Source organism: Henckelia pumila, chromosome 2 (genome assembly GCF_033568475.1).
Source record: "Henckelia pumila isolate YLH828 chromosome 2, ASM3356847v2, whole genome shotgun sequence".
NCBI classification, from domain to species: domain Eukaryota; kingdom Viridiplantae; phylum Streptophyta; class Magnoliopsida; order Lamiales; family Gesneriaceae; genus Henckelia; species Henckelia pumila.
Genome location: NC_133121.1, coordinates 18,599,458 through 18,615,882, shown reverse-complemented (window position 1 = coordinate 18,615,882; position 16,425 = coordinate 18,599,458). Strand labels below are relative to the sequence as shown.

Sequence of the window (16,425 nt, the reverse complement as noted above, 5' to 3'; positions counted from 1 at the left end):
AAACACAATCCAAACTTCCGCACAATCATGCAATCATCCACGAATTGCTGGATAAATAAAACATGTATCACTTATTTCAAGTTATGTACAATTCTCTTTATTACAATCTCATGTAATACATACAGTATTCAAAATACAATGAAATGTAAAATAGAACTTGAAATGATACAACCAAAGTATGATGATTCATTACAACTGAAATACTGTTTACAACTATATCAATACAGTATTTAAATCATCGTACTAGTCTTCGTTTCTTGAGCATGAAGCTTATAATCGACACACGCATCGATACAAGCATACTCTCGACCAAGTCTCTCTACATGTCCTCCTACGAAGAACTCTGGAAAAATGGCTCGTGATAGCTAACCAGCTATGCTCTGCGTCAGTGCATGTCAGTCGACCCCTTCTGCTCACGATCTACCGTCAGCGTTCTTCTTGTATTCATATCATGCTTTTGAACATGAAGTTTCCCGTGTGCCTACCGAACGCATCGGTACAAGCATACCGGCAAAACTATATTCTACATGAGTTTAATGACCTTACGCTCGAAGCCTGTCGTGCCTTAGGCACTCGAGGCATTCCCTAGTAAAGGTCTATCTGAAAATCTCTCCAACTACTAGTGGAGAATCTTCAGAGTAGTGTCATCATGGTAATGTCTATACAGATGCAGGCATCAAGTAAGTCCCCACCAATCCTCTGCCACTGCCTCTGGCATCCGGTACTCGATCCAAAACTAGGATCCACCTGAGTAGAAATCTTGAAAACTCGGACACGATCCATCACACCTGTCCGCACTTGCTGGTATCCCATAAGACAAATCTTCAGAAATCCTGCCGATAATGATAGTCTTTGGGAAAACTAATTGCCGCATCATCACCTCTTCCAAGGTCTCATCAATCCTATAAGGATAACCCAAAGTCTTATTACTATATCTCAAGTCTCTTGCATGCATGCACTCTGATACCAATAAATGTAGCGACCTAACCTGGATCCACTACCTAATCAGAGTTAAGAGCATAATTAAGCATGCATTAAAATAAATCGCTGCAAAAGACTTAAATAAAAGTAGACCGGCAGAATACAACCGGTTAAATAAATTCGATTCTACAACCCAATCGAATAAATAAACCCTAAAGGCAAAACCTACAGCTAATCTCGCTGTCTTCACTGGTCGCTGGCCAATCCAAGCTCCTGGTGCTCCACCCTGCACCTACACCTGCCCCGTCGAATGGGGTGTCCCGATACACAGAAAAGACTGGACGTGAGCTCTAAGCTCAATACGAAAGCACTGGATAAAACATACAAATATGATGCATGCAAATGATAGGGTATCCATATCTGGGATAACTGTATACAACTGCTCAGTAATGGCGCCTAGGACATGAGTGGTACAACCTGGGGAGCAAACTCTGTGTACACTGCTCATTCCTATAGGACGTGGACTGTGTCTCCAGATGCTAATCACCCATGACCCGTCAGTCACTGGGCACTAGACATCACCCGTCCAGACAGGGCTGAGCGGCCCTACATGGCTCATCTCACAAGATGGACAGACACAATATCATATGCACATGCTGCATAATAATATGACACACAAATGCAACATATAAGAATGCAAAACCCGCTGGCTATCTCAGTCTGTACTTACGTACCTTACACAGGCAGTCCTAGCAGTCCCACTCTAGGTTCCCAGCCTATCATCAACTCTACAATGTAAATATCCATGCATCATTATTTAAGCTCTAAAAGCCTTAACTAAGCTATTGCATACTCCTAAATATTTTAAGGAGACCATAGCTATACCTGCGTCCGTCGTCAACCCGCTGATGACAATTGTCTCAAACTTAGGCCACAGCTCCGCTACGACGCCTGGATCGCTATGCCACTTCCGGATTCCTCATTGGATGCCTAGATCTCCCTAGATCTGAGTTAGAAGGCTTAGAAATCAGAGAGAAGAGAGGAAAGGTGCACTTGAAAATGAAATCTCGCCCCCCTATTTATAGACGAAGTTCGAAGCCTCCAAACCCGGTTCGGAACGTCCGAACACTATCGAAACCTCCGATCCCATCTTCGGAGCGTCTGATCGCCCAATATTACGTCAGTCATGATGTCACTTTGCTGATGTCAGCGATGACACGTGCCCTGGTCCCGATCGGAACGTCCGATCTCATCGACGGAGCTTCCGGTCTCGATCGGAGCCTCCGATCCTGACTTCGGATCCTCCGATCCTGTTCGGAACCTCCTGACTTGGTTCGGAGCTTCCGAACCCTCCGGACCTTCGGGACCTTCCCGGCTATTTTGAGTGTCCTGGATCCATTTTTGGATTCCGTAACCCTTTAGGAATTTCCTGAATTATGTTTTACTTAATCCAACATTATTACATGATTAATATACTCATTAATCGCTAATTATGGATACGGGTCACTACATGTACCGACCATCATGGCTAATGACACTCTGAAAATGCATCGTTACAAGAAGGGACTTAATAGTCGGATCCAGTCAGCCTTGGCATTTTATCAAGCCATGAATTTTTTTGACCTAATGGGAGCAGCCATTAGAGCTGAGACTGATATCCAACGGCGTGAGGACGAGTACAAAAATAAGAGACCCCTCTCGGTCTCAACGAACCAAATTGGACAGAAATTCAAGAAGCCAAATCAATCTAGTGGGCCATCCAAGAGTTCGATTCCAACTGATACAGCAATTAAGCTATGCCCCATATGAAACTTTCGCCACCCCGGTGAATGTCGTAGAACCTCCGGTGCCTGCTTTAACTGTGGAAAGATGGGACATCGCATTGCTGATTGCCCCGAGCCTAAGAAGGTGGGAATGGGATCAAACATTGGCGCTACCCCAGGCAAGTCGAAAGAGAAAAAACCCAATGCTCGGGTGTTTTCCATCACTCGAGAGGAAGCTGATGACGGAAACGATATCGTGGCAGGTACCATTCTGATCAATCAATTTCCTGCTTATGTATTGTTTGATTGCGTTGCCACACATTATTTTATATCCAAGAGATTCTCTAAGAATTTAAGGCTTGAACCTGAAATGCTTGTCGAACCTTATAGAGTAGCAACTCCTACTATAAAAACTATTGAGACTCATAAGGTTCACCGAAACTGCAATATATGTATCAATAAGCATACTTTCGAAGCCAGTTTGATTCAACTCAATATGGTTGAATTCGATGCAATTTTGGGTATGGATTGGTTAGCCAAGAACCATGCATTGGTCGATTGTAGAGAGAAGAACGTGAAGCTTCGAGTGCCGAACAAAAAGGAAGTCGTCTTTCAAGGCAAGGAAAAGGGACACAAATCCCTCTTATCTGCTTCCCAAGCATGGAAATTCATGAAGAACGGTGAGAAAATATACCTAGCTATGATTAGCGAAGTAAAAGAAAGAGCCGAACTTAAATTGGAAGATATTCCGGTAGTGCAAGAATTCCCAGACGTCTTTCCTGAGGAATTACCTGGAACTGTTCCAGATAGGGAAGTAGAATTCAAAATTAATTTGGTACCAGATGTTGTACAATTTCTAAAGCGCCATATCGAATGGCACCAGCTGAACTTAGGGAGTTAAAGGATCAACTCCAAGAGTTGTTGGATAAGAAACAGATCAGACCAAGTGATTCTCTGTGGGGAGCTCTTGTCTTGTTTGTAAAGAAGAAAGACGGGAGTATGAGATTGTGTATTGACTACACAGAGCTGAACAAGATCACAATCAAGAACAAATACCCCATTCCAAGAATCGATGATCTTTTCGATCAACTCAAAGGAGCCACAGTTTTCTCCAAGCTTGGCCTTCGATCAGGGTACCACCAGCTGAAGGTCAAAGCTGAAGACGTCTCAAAGACAGCATTCAGAACAAGGTATGGACACTATGAGTTCACAGTAATGCCCTTCGGATTGACAAATGCTCCAGCAGCATTTATGGACCTCATGAATAGAGTGTTCAAAACCTTTCTCGATAAATTTGTGGTGGTGTTTATCGATAACATCCTTGTGTATTCACCAAGTGAGGAAGACCACAAGGAATATCTCCGTCTCACCCTGCAGACACTTAGAGAAAGAGAGTTGTACGTAAAATTCAAGAAATGTGAATTATGGCTCAAAAGTGTCACGTTCTTGGGCCATATCATCTCAGAGACCGGCGTGTCTGTGGATCCCAAGAAATTGGAAGCTATCTCCGACTGGCCCAGACCAAAGACAGTGACCGAGATTCGAAGCTTTTTGGGTTTAACAGGTTATTACCAAAAGTTTGTGGAGGGATTCTCCTCTATAGCTATACCTCTCACCAAACTCACACAAAAGAATTCTAAGTTTAATTGGAATGATGATTGTGAGAAAAGCTTCGAGACTCTGAAAAAGAGACTTGTGTCTACCCCAGTGTTGATACTACCGGAAGAAGGCAAATACTTCGCCATTTATAGTGACGCATCTAAAGGAGGTTTAGGGTGTGTGCTCATGCAAGATGGAAGAGTTTGCTTATGCTTTAAGACAATTAAAACCGTATGAGCAGAACTACCCAACTCATGACCTCGAATTGGCTGCCGTAGTGTTCGCACTAAAAATTTGGAGACACTACCTCTACGGTTCCAAGTGCGAGATTTTCACTAACCATCAAAGTCTCAAGTATTTGTTCACTCAGAAAGAGTTAAACATGAGGCAGAGGAGATGGATAGAACTGTTGAAGTATTACGACTTGACCATTAGCTACCATCTGGGTAAGGCAAATAAAGTGGCTGATGCTTTAAGTCGAAAGGATATGAGAAAATGATCTTGGCATCAGTCTCGATCCAACCATGTCTTAGAGAGACATTCAAATTAAACCAAGATCGAGATCCCTTATCGACAAAACTCAAAGAAAATATCAAGGAAGGGAAGTCGAATGATCTTCAGTCAGATGAGAAAGGAGTCTTGTGGATAAAAGAATTATTGTGTGTACCAGACATTGATAATATTCATCAAGAAATGATATCTGAAGCACATAAATCAAAATTTTTGATCCACCCTGGTAGTACAAATATGTATAGAGATTTGAAGAAGCACTTCTGGTGGAACGAAATGAAAAGAGATGTGGCCGAATTCGTCTCTAGATGTCAAGTATACCAAAAGGTCAAAGTAGAACACCAAAGACCTGGGGGATTACTTCAACCCCTGGAAATTCCCGAATGGAAATGGGAGCACATTTCCATGGACTTTGTAGTAGGGCTGCCAAAATCAAGGCAAAGCCATGACGGAATTTGGGTAATTGTCGATAGACTCACAAAGTCTGCTCACTTCCTACCAGTCCGTATGAATTACAACTTGGATAAGTTGGCTATGTTATACATGGACAATATAGTCAGACTTCATGGAGTTCCAGCAAGCATCTTATCAGGCAGAGACCCGAGGTTTGTGTCCCGTTTTTGGAAAAGTTTCCAAGAGGCTATGGGAACCAAGGTCACCCTCAGTACGGCCTACCACCCTCAAACGGACGGACAAACCAAGAGAACAATTCAAACTTTGGAGGATATGTTAAGGGCTTGTGCTCTAGACTTCAGCAATAATTGGAGCGAACACTTACCCTTAATTGAGTTTGCCTACAACAATAGCTATCACAGCAGTATTGGGATGGCGCCATATGAGGCACTGTATGGAAGAAAATGTCGATCACCACTGTATTGGGATGAAGTTGAAGAAAAGTCCATTACTGGACCAGAACTTGTCCAAACAACAATAGAGAAAGTTGTGGTTATCAAGGAAAGACTAAAAGCCGCACAAGATCGACAGAAGAGTTGGGCTGACATGAAAAGAAGGCCCCTGGAATTCCAAGTTGGTGAGAAAGCTTATGTGAAAGTATCACCAATGAAAGGATTCGTTCGATTCATCAAAGCTGGAAAACTGAACCCTCGATACGTTGGGCCATTCGAAATATTGGAGAAGGTGGGTACTCTTGCTTATAGACTAGCTTTGTCACCCAATATGTCAAGGATTCACGATGTGTTCCATATCTCGCAGCTGAGGAAGTTTATTCCAGATCCGAACCATGTCCTTGAAGTCAAACCACTCTTGATTGATGGGAACTTGACTGAGAAACTGAAGTATGAGGAAGTTCCTATCCGAATAGTGGATACCATGGACCAAGTCCTTAGGCGAAGGACCATTCCTTATGTCAAAGTGCAATGGTCAAATCACAATGAAAGAGAAGCTACATGGGAGTTGAAAGAAAAGATACAAAAGAAGTATCCCTATCTCTTCGAAGATCAAGTTAACTCAAGTTTCGAGGACGAAACTTCTTATAAGGAGGGAAGGATGTGAAAACCCAAAACTTGGCTTCCAAGACTACACCAATATGGAAATATTCCCCTACTTGGAAGCTGCAATCTTACCATACCAAGATAATGGCTGATACATGAAATTCAGATCAAAACTTTGGTAACAAATAAATCAAGGCTGAAGTTTAGCCTCTTATTAAGTGCAAGAAATCAGCCTTCACCCTTATTATCACATTCTGCATCTACTCACTCAAAATACTCAGAATTTCACAACAAAAATCCTCCCTCAAGGCTGCTGAATTTTTCGAAGCTCTCTAGGCATCGTGCTGCTGGTTTTGTTGCTCGTGTGAGTCACTTTGGGTCAGTAAGTTTGCCTACTTCCTCTGCCTACTTCCTTGATAATTTAGTTATCATATAGGTTAATAATTCTGCCATTTTTCTCCCTTAATTCGAAGGATGGGGTCAAGGATTTGAGGAGGAAAATGCTTAAGGAATATATCCTAGAAGGCTGCCTCGAATTCGAAAATTCAGTAGGCTGAATTTTTGAGTTTTGCTTCCCAAGCTTTGACTGTTAGTTTGATTCAAGAACAATTCTGTAAGTGGGCTTGTTTTAAAACTATTACGTATGCTTTAAAGTTTCGATCGTCATAATATGTTTAAACTCTTGCTATGAATTCTGATTTACATGTATGAAACTAAATTGTTTAAGACACAGTTAAGATTCACATTATGATTGGAAAGGGAATTTCCGAACAATGTATGTTATGGCTCTGATGCGGTGGGTAACAATAACCGTTCTATGACCTCACCCCTTAGAGGGATCACATATAGGGGACTGATCGGTTAGCCACAAGTAATGAGAAGATTTGCAGTGTTTTTGAATGATAATTATGTTATGAACGATTACATGCTATGCTATGAAATGATCTGAAACTGTTAAAATCATTTTATGAATATATATATATATGTACATGATCGATCGGCCCCCACTTGCTGAGTGTTTTCCAAAACACTCATCCCCCTTACTTTTCCTCCCAGATGTTGAAGAAGACTTAGACGACAAGGAGAAGGATATGTTTTGGGGTTGGTAAAGAGAAGGCCGTGTTTAGTTCGTGGTTATTCTGGAAATTATCATTTTAGTTTTCTGATTTTATCTTAATGTGTTGGACGCTTCCGCAGGTTTCGTTAGTACTTTTGATATTCAGTGTTGTCTAATTTTTGTTGGAATGTAAGACAAGTTATTTTCGGCTTATTTATGAATAAAAGACTGGTTTGTATTAGACTATGCTACATAGGCTTGTTGTTTTATAATTTTTATAAATTTGAAACAACGCCGGTGACACATCTCGGACACGGGGCGTGACATTGGTAATGAATGAATGAGATCTATTTAGTTACCCATTTGGATTCTATATATTGTCGGTCAGTGTCTTGGAATTGAAAAACAATGGATTTTGTGGTAAAGTTTTCTTTTCAAGGATTAGATTAGATTTATTTAGAGAAATGTGTCAATCAATCCTAAGTTGAGGAGAGTCATTTGTTCCACTTAAAGGTTAGCTGAACTAGAGTTGTTGCTTAAGAGAATTTAATCATCCATAGAGGCGTTGTGAGATGTAGTAACTAATAAAGGATTGAGCATTAAGCAAATCATTGCTATATAGTTGGTGCATCACATTTTGGAAGTTTGAGATGGTGAACTCGAATTCAGCTAAACTGGATTTCTAAAGATCTGTAGTATTTCAATGATATCTCATTACTCGGTGATCCAAATGATCAGTCCTATAAACCGTTGAACAGCCAACTCAAAAGGTTATAAATCACATCTCAGGTCGGAAGAGCTCATTGGGATGTTATCTTGACGAAATAGTGGTCGCAAGATTCAGATGAGTTAAATTGGACTAACAAGGCTAAAATCAGCAACACTAAATTCAGTTAGGCTGGACCACCAAAGCTAAATTCAGCTAGGCTGGACCATCAAGGCTAAATCAGCAAGACTAAAATTAGTTAGGTTGGACCAACAAGGCTAAAATTAGAAATGACCAACCAAGTTTCAATGTCAGAATTGTACAAGAGCTAGCTTTCCAAAAAAATCATATTCTTGTATATAATGTTTATATTATTCTTGGAGGCCATAAATACAATACCTTCAATATCAAACAAGAGCTTTTGAAGGAGATTAAAGGCGTGGACATATTATGAAAGAAAAATAAGCTATAATGATAGCAAATCTAAGATATATGTGTGATAAACAAGCAGAGAGCTGAGCTTTCAAAGTCAATCCTCCACACTAAATCAATTTGTAGAACACTATTTCATGTTCAAGTATTGAAGAATACACCCGTTGAAGAGGGCTCACTCACACAGAGAAATATATGTTTCATAGATTAATTGAGTGAAAGTCTTCGCACAAACACATTAAAGATTATGTAATTGGTTGTTGACTTGTTGTCAAGAACATTGAGAGTGTGATAGGATTTCTAATCAAGAGACAGCGACATCGGTTGGATCGGGATTGTACAACAGTTTTGTATAATTCAAATTCTTCTAGTGGTCAATTCTTTCGAAAACGGAAGAATGAGAGATGTAATAGGATTTGACACTCGAACTTTTATAAACTAATTCTTGTGTCTTTACTTTATTGCATTTGCTTGTTGTTGTTATTTTGGATTACATTGTTGAAACATTTTATGTGTTTGAAAAAATATAAAAATGTTGTATACAAAGTATTTGATAAAATGTTTCAACCAAATTGTTTTTATCATTTCAACTTGCATTTTTTTCAAATGATTTAAAAAATATTTAATCGATTTTTAGAGGGATATGTGGAGTATTTTTCGCTCGATTTGAAAATCGAACTCGATATAATTTCTCGGTGCTCAGTTTGAAAGGAATATTTTATTCCTTAAAATCATCCTATTTTGAAAAAGATTTTATTAATTATCTTTTGCCTTTCTTGGACATGAAGTTATTTAATTCCTTGAATAACTTGATTTAATTAAAGTTATCAGAATATTATGTTATCTAATATCTATTGATTTAATTCTTTATTGTGTAGATTTGTCTTGATCAAGATCTAGAGTCCTGCGCCTACAAGGAAACATTCTAAAGAAGGACTCTTGTCCTATTTATTGATGACATACGCCTACAAGGAAGGGATCGATCATTGAGATACCGTGAGTTTTAACAAGTAAAAAGAATACTTCATAGAACTGCTGAAGCTTGACGGTTGAAAATAGTGCTTGAAGCCGTGAAGAACAATTCGGAGATTGTTGATCGAAGAAGTGTACTACTCACATGTTTTTGCTTCAAGAGTTTTTCTCCTTATTCTGTTTTTTTTATTATTCTATTTCATATAGAATGCTTTTTAGGAGAAACCTTATTATTTATTTTCTCACTTGTCTTGAGAAATTGATTTTTACAATAGTCACTAGTGTTAGGGTTTGTAACACTCTGTGAAAGTTTTCTAGTGAAGTTTTGCCCTGAGGCGCTGCAAGAGTATTTATACTCTTGCTTAATTCAATTGAATCTATTTATTTGGTTGCTTATTTATTTTATACACGCTTAACTTATATTCCGCTGCAAATTACTCAAGGTGTTATAGTAGGTGTTGTCAACACCTTGTGACAACACCTCAAACTGTTTATGTGCAACTATTATTTCCTTACACAATTAATTTTTAAACATTTCAAAAACGAACTATTTTTGCTCAAAAGATTTTAAAGTGTTTATTTACCTCTCTTTAAATACGTTTTCGATCCTAATAATTAATTTATAGAGAATTACCCACTAGTAATTCCATTATTGGGTTACTCGGCTATCAAATGTTTTTTTTTATAAAGAGTGGACAATATACATTATGCCTGACAAAAAAGCTGGCTTAAATTTTATGTGGTTGCTAAATTTGTAGTCTGCAATTAATAATTAATTAGGTCAGATTGTTAACAAATCAATTCAATTATTTTTCTTTGTGTTATAATGTGTGATCCATAGTTGGAACATTTAATATTGCTTGCTCCACTCGACTACTAATATTAATATAATATATTTGGAAATTTTTTTAAAAATAAAATTTAAAACAAAAAGGAATTGTTCCTTTAATTATGATCACCAACCGGCTGAGTTCACCTACCAAACCAAAAACTCAGCACCCTCTATTTTGCTCACCAAACCCTCTTTGAACCTTTTCTCGATTAATTGATGGAAAAATCGATAAATAATCGCACTACGTACTAGGAATTAAATTTTCTTTGAAAATTTTTTATTTTCATTTTAATGAGAATATAATTAATTCGCACTTCATAATTCATATGATCCTCTTTATTTATATATATATATATATATATATATATATATAAGGAATTTTTTTATTTATATAAGCTACCCATAACCCTTGCTTCAGAAAAGACGACTTCTTATAATTAATCTCCACTTTCCCAATTAGGGTGGCATACCATATCGAAATACCAATCGTATCAAAATTTTTTCGAGATACATACATTTTTTCGGTATAACGAATTTTTTTTTTTGTATCTATATGATATCAATATGGATTTTTTTCGTACCAAAGTTTCGGAATTTTATTATCGGTATGAATTTTTTCATACCAATATTTGTAGTAAGGTATACCGAAAAACCACCCCTATTCCCAATCGATATGATTTGCCTTTAATAAAAGAAAAACAATAGTATAATATTATATATTTTATATTAATATTTTTGACAAGATAATAAATTTTTTTTTATTTTACATTATAATGACTCCAAAGACCTAACCCTTCTTCACTATAAAAAATGAATGAAGTATATATTTATAAAATAAAAATATAGTATTTACTAATCACTAAAAGATGACACCACCAAATTGGAATACTACTCATCTCACCAACTTTTTGGAACAAAAACAAATATCGTTTGAAGGTCCCAACTCCCAAAGCTACATATTTGCACAAGTAGGTGTTGACTAATTCAATTAAAGAGCCAGCACACAAGTCTATTGTGAGTTAAAAAACAAGTTTGATGAGACTTTATTTTCTTCTGGCATTAATTATATTTTTTTAGGCATTATTTCTATTTTGTGGAAAAATAAGTGAATATATATAAATACACAATATTGAATGTATACGAAATATATAATACCCATTTTCAGAATATATATATATATATATATATATATATTGATATGAATTTAAAGTTAAATAAATACTGTGGGAAAGTTATTTTTTCTTTGTTCTTAACACATCAAACGGAATTTTGGTTTGGATTTTTTTTATGAGTTTGGAATCTGTAACCATTACTCTTCGATATGCACAGTATAAACTTCATATTAATACAATAGTTTGCGAACAATGTTAATCAAAAAATTACGCACATCTCAAAATGTATTGGTAAATAAAATAGAACTCCTAACCATTTTTTGGTTATTTTTTTTTATATGACTTTGAGGTTGTTGGATCCAAGAGCTGATATTATTGCCACTAAATAGAAAGAAAGAACGAGATACAGAACCTAGTACAAGAACATTGTCTTTACAGTTGGGATTGGTGGTTCATACTCCAATACGTGTATCTCACGATTTCAAATATATCGGATCGTTGTGGTTGACACGAGGACACTCTGATATCGGGAAAAACTCGTTTTTCCCTCTCCGTCTTGTTGATGAAGAAGAGTATAAAATGCGTTAAAATAGTTTGTAAGCTATTGCGTTAGTTTAAGATTTATTCAGTGTCAATAGAAAAATAGTTGATTCCCACATCTAAAAAATATATATAGTGAGTTGTATTGCAAACCATCAGCTAAAACCTATTCTTTTTTTAAAAAAAATTGTTAATTTGTGAATGATAGATCATATTTATGCATATTATGGATCATTTTGTTTGTTTGTTTTTAATTTGTAAAGGAGATTGTTAAAATTAGGTATCAAAAACAAAAAAAAAAAGTTTCAAATTTAAGATTTTAACGTCAGATGACTTATAAATAAGGAGAATTCGGGATTCAGTTTCTAACTAAAAATATGAGTTGAGATTCAGTCCTCATGTCAGAAAATTTTGTTTGAACTTTTTGGTCTCAAATTTCTTTTCATTGATTAAAATCGGTTCAGAAAGTTTAATATACATACTAATATATGATATTTAAATATACTAAAAATTTAAAATTTTGAGTATAACATTGGAACAAATTTATTAATATCAAAAATTTATTGTACATACATGATACATATTTATGTACAAAATATTATATTAAAACACTTGTTCATTATCAATTAGTCCATACATTAGTATTTTGATAATCTCGAAAATTAACAATTTGTGTACATTCATTTAAAAAATTTGAGTACAAAAAATAATTAATTTATGTATTGATTTATATATTTATGACATCAATTATCTCAAATTAAGTATAAAATCATGATTCATAATTTCTTGTTTTCAGATATGAGAGTTAGTTTTCAAATTTCAATTTTTCATTTCAAAAATAATTTGCGGGCCCAAAGAGACACTTTTTACAGGGGAAAATTAGCATTTTAATTCTGTATGTTGGCTTCATTTTGGTTTTGGTCCTGTATATTAGCTTGTTTTGAAAAAGATCTTGTAAATTTGTTTTTATTTTGGATTTAGTCCTACATGTTGATTGTTTTGGTTTTGGTCCTATAAGTTGACTTATTTTTTTGATTTTGGTCCTATACAAAGTTATGTTTTGAAAAAAAGTACAAAAATTTGGATTTTTTTTGGATTTGGTCCTATTAGTTGACTTGTTTTTTTTATTTTGGTCATGAAAAAGATACGGTTTTGACCAAATTAAGCTCGGTTAAATTATAATAAGCGCCTATGTTTTTTATTTTAAAATAATAAATTAAATTTAAAATTTAGAAGTTGACTTTCCAACTTCACCGCTTAAGCTTTTATAATAAATATTTTTTTATGATTTTATAATTAAATAAATTAGGTTTATTAGATGTTGACCTTGTAATTATTTTTTAAAATAATAATTATGTTCTAAAAGGTACAATAACTTGATTTTTTTTGTATTTTTTCTCCGTCGCCGGAACTGGAGGGAGCAGCAAATTTTTTCTTATTTGCAGTGTTCTAAAAAGCACACTTAAGCGTCGATTAAGCATGATAAAAGTGAAACATACCTAAAAAGCTCTGCTTTCGAAAAAAACGGAACAAAAAAAGTCAACCATAGTTGAGAACGATAAAAAAAAATATATTATAGTGTTACTTTTTAAAAGAACGAAAGTATGTTTTAAATATATTTTTAGTTTTTTAGCTAATTTTGTTAATTTAGGTTGGAACTTATTTATATGATTATTAATAGGTGCTAAGTGGGCGAACACTTAGTGCCAAATAAATAAAAAAATCGAAATTATAGTTGAGAACGATATAAATGAATGTTTATTTGTTACTTTTTAAAAGAACAAAAGTATGTTACATTTAATACATTAAATAAACATATTTTAGATTTTATTAAATTATTAATATTAAAAAAAGTTTAAGCGTAAAAAATTATTTTTTTATTAGTTAGTTGTAATTATCTCAAACCAATAAGCAGATAAAACATGAAAGAATAAAAAATATTTATTACAAAAATAATTAGAGATCAACTTCTAAATTTCAAAACATGATAACATACAGGACGAAAACCAAAAAACAAACCAACTTACAGGACCAAAACCAAAATAAGCCAACATATAGGACTATATCCAAAAACAAAATCGAGTTACAGAATCTTTTCCAAAACAAGCCAACATACAAGACCAAAACAAAAAAGAAGCCAACATACAAGATCAAAATGCTAATTTTTCCCTTTTTACAGAGAGTGCAAAACTCGGACAGAGACTAAAATCTAATCAAACATATAATACGGGGATTTTTAGCCTATCAACTCTATAAATAATCTGTCGATCATGTTTTTTCAAAAAAATAAATCAATAATTGCTATTTTTTTCCACCCAAAAAAAAAAACATCCGTCTCTCTTCTCGTATGCAGCCCAATTTTAAAAGATGGATTGATCGTGACTTGGGTCATGTAAAACACAAGAAAAATACTAAAATTAAAGTGGTCATGAATTGGAACACGTTATTTCAATTTATGGGTTTCCTATCCATATTTATAATAATAAATAATATTTTTGACATAAAATGTAATACTTTTTAATGAATAACTCATATAAAAGACCTTTCTAAAAAAAATAACGTTTGAAACCGTCTGATAATAGTTTTATCAAATAAATAATATCGAGCATGTTTTAATTATTATTTTTTTGTTCCAAATCCCGATTTGTTAAATATTTCATCACAAACTTAAACTTTGTTATTAAATAGACCACAAAATAACAGACCATATGTATTTAATTTTTTCACATTAACATTGACTAAATAATCTACATATATATATTAATAAAAGTAAATCAAATGAAAAAAAAAAAGGAAAATGAAACACAAATATTATGAATTTTTTTTAAAAAAAAAAAAGAAAAAAAGAAAAATCAAACTTCACAGTTGGAAGAGGGATTCCATGGTGTCATATCCATGGGGTAACTCCCCAAAATTCTCAAGAAAGAGGTGAATTCCTGCACCTCCGCCAAGGCATTCTGAGCCCTCACCTCCGCCAGCGACGCCTCGAAATCTACGTAGAACATGTATTCGAAATGCTTCGCCGTCCCCACGTTGGCGTCGTCCACCAACCGGATGGGCCGGTTCCGATGCGGCCGCGACTCTATCTTCGTCAAGCTTATGTTCCTGAAAGCGAAAGCCGACAGCACCTTGAACAGAACGCTGGTTCCTTTGTCGTGTGCGAACACGATGCTGGTCTTGAATGGCCTATCTGTGCGTGGAATGATGGGTTCTCGTGCCAGCATAACGAATCTTGTCACGTTGCTCGAGTCGTCTTGGATTCCGTCCGCTAATATCTGCATACCGTAGAGTTCGGCTGCGCGTGCGGAGGCGATTGCAGCCGTGTCCCTTAAGTTGTTCATTGCGATGTATTCTGCTGCTCCGGCGGTGTCGTCGACTGCTTCTCGTGCGACGTTCAGGCCCATTTTGGTCAGAGTGTGTTCGCACTGGGAGAGGGCTTGTGGGTGGCTGATGACGCGCGTGAGGTACTCTTTGCGGATTCCGGGGAGGGCTAAGAGGCAGTGGTGGACGGGGAGCTGGACTTCTCCGACTATGTGGAGGCGGTGACGGAGGAGGAGGTCGTAATTACGGTGTATGGAGCCTCCGAGGGAGTTCTCCACCGGAAGTACGGCTCTGTCGGCGATCCAGAGCTCGACCGCTTGGAAGGCGACTTCGAATTGGTCGCAGGGGATGGCTTCGCAGTTGGGGTAAGCTTTTCCGGCGGCGGCTTCGCTGTAGGCACCCGGGACCCCTTGGTAGGCTACGCGGAGCTGGGATCCGTGCATTGGCGACGGAGAGAAGTCGGCGATACTCAGAGGCTTGGGAAGTGAAACAGGTGCCTTGGAATCCCTCGCAGGCACGAGCTCGAGGGTGGGATGGCCGTTGACGGAGGATTTTCCGTCGGCCCCACCGCCGCCGCTCTTCTCCCCTTCCTGATTTAAGGACACAACTTTGCTGGCGAGAATGGAGCAAGAACTCTGCCACTCGTGGCGCCGACCCACATGGCCGGCGGCGCCGACGTTGAATCCACCGATGGTTTGTGGGTTGACGGCGCCGGGGTTGGGGTTGGAGGGATTTACACTGGCTGAATCGAACCGGGAGGCGCATTGAATGGTGAGTCCGGGCGGAGGGAGGCGGTGACACCGAGGCACCGCCGTGTGGACCAAAAACTTGATATCTGTAGAATAAGGAGTAAAAGCTTGCATGATATCCACAAATTGGGAAGAAAAGAAAGATGAAATGAATTAGGTGAGCAAAATGTTTGTAAAAAGTATAAAGAAAAGAATAGAGAGGCACGCGGAAGCTGAGAAAGAAAAGGTAGGAAAAATGTGGAGTTTATAGGTGTAGTTGGTATTTGGTATCTCACACCTACCCCTATCGTTCCTTTCACACATTTTGTCCGCTCCTTGTTAAAACCATTTTACTAGAAAGTTGTTGGGAAGGTTAAATAAATTCTAACCAAAAAGAAGGGATTGTGTAGCTTTTTGTTATACGTATTGTATTTCTATATATGCAAGGCGTCAAAATGGGCTAATCAATCCGGTTGGCTCG

General features: G+C 36.8%; 1 protein-coding gene across 1 annotated transcript; it reads right to left on the bottom strand.

Moving 5' to 3' along the window:
* Nucleotides 1-13,911: 13,911 nt before the first annotated feature.
* Nucleotides 13,912-16,198, bottom strand: LOC140881921 (arogenate dehydratase 3-like). Its single transcript, XM_073287601.1, has one exon. The coding sequence runs from the start codon at nt 16,077-16,079 to the stop codon at nt 14,748-14,750; it is 1,332 nt and encodes a 443-aa protein (XP_073143702.1). The 5' UTR covers nt 16,080-16,198; the 3' UTR covers nt 13,912-14,747.
* Nucleotides 16,199-16,425: the final 227 nt, after the last annotated feature.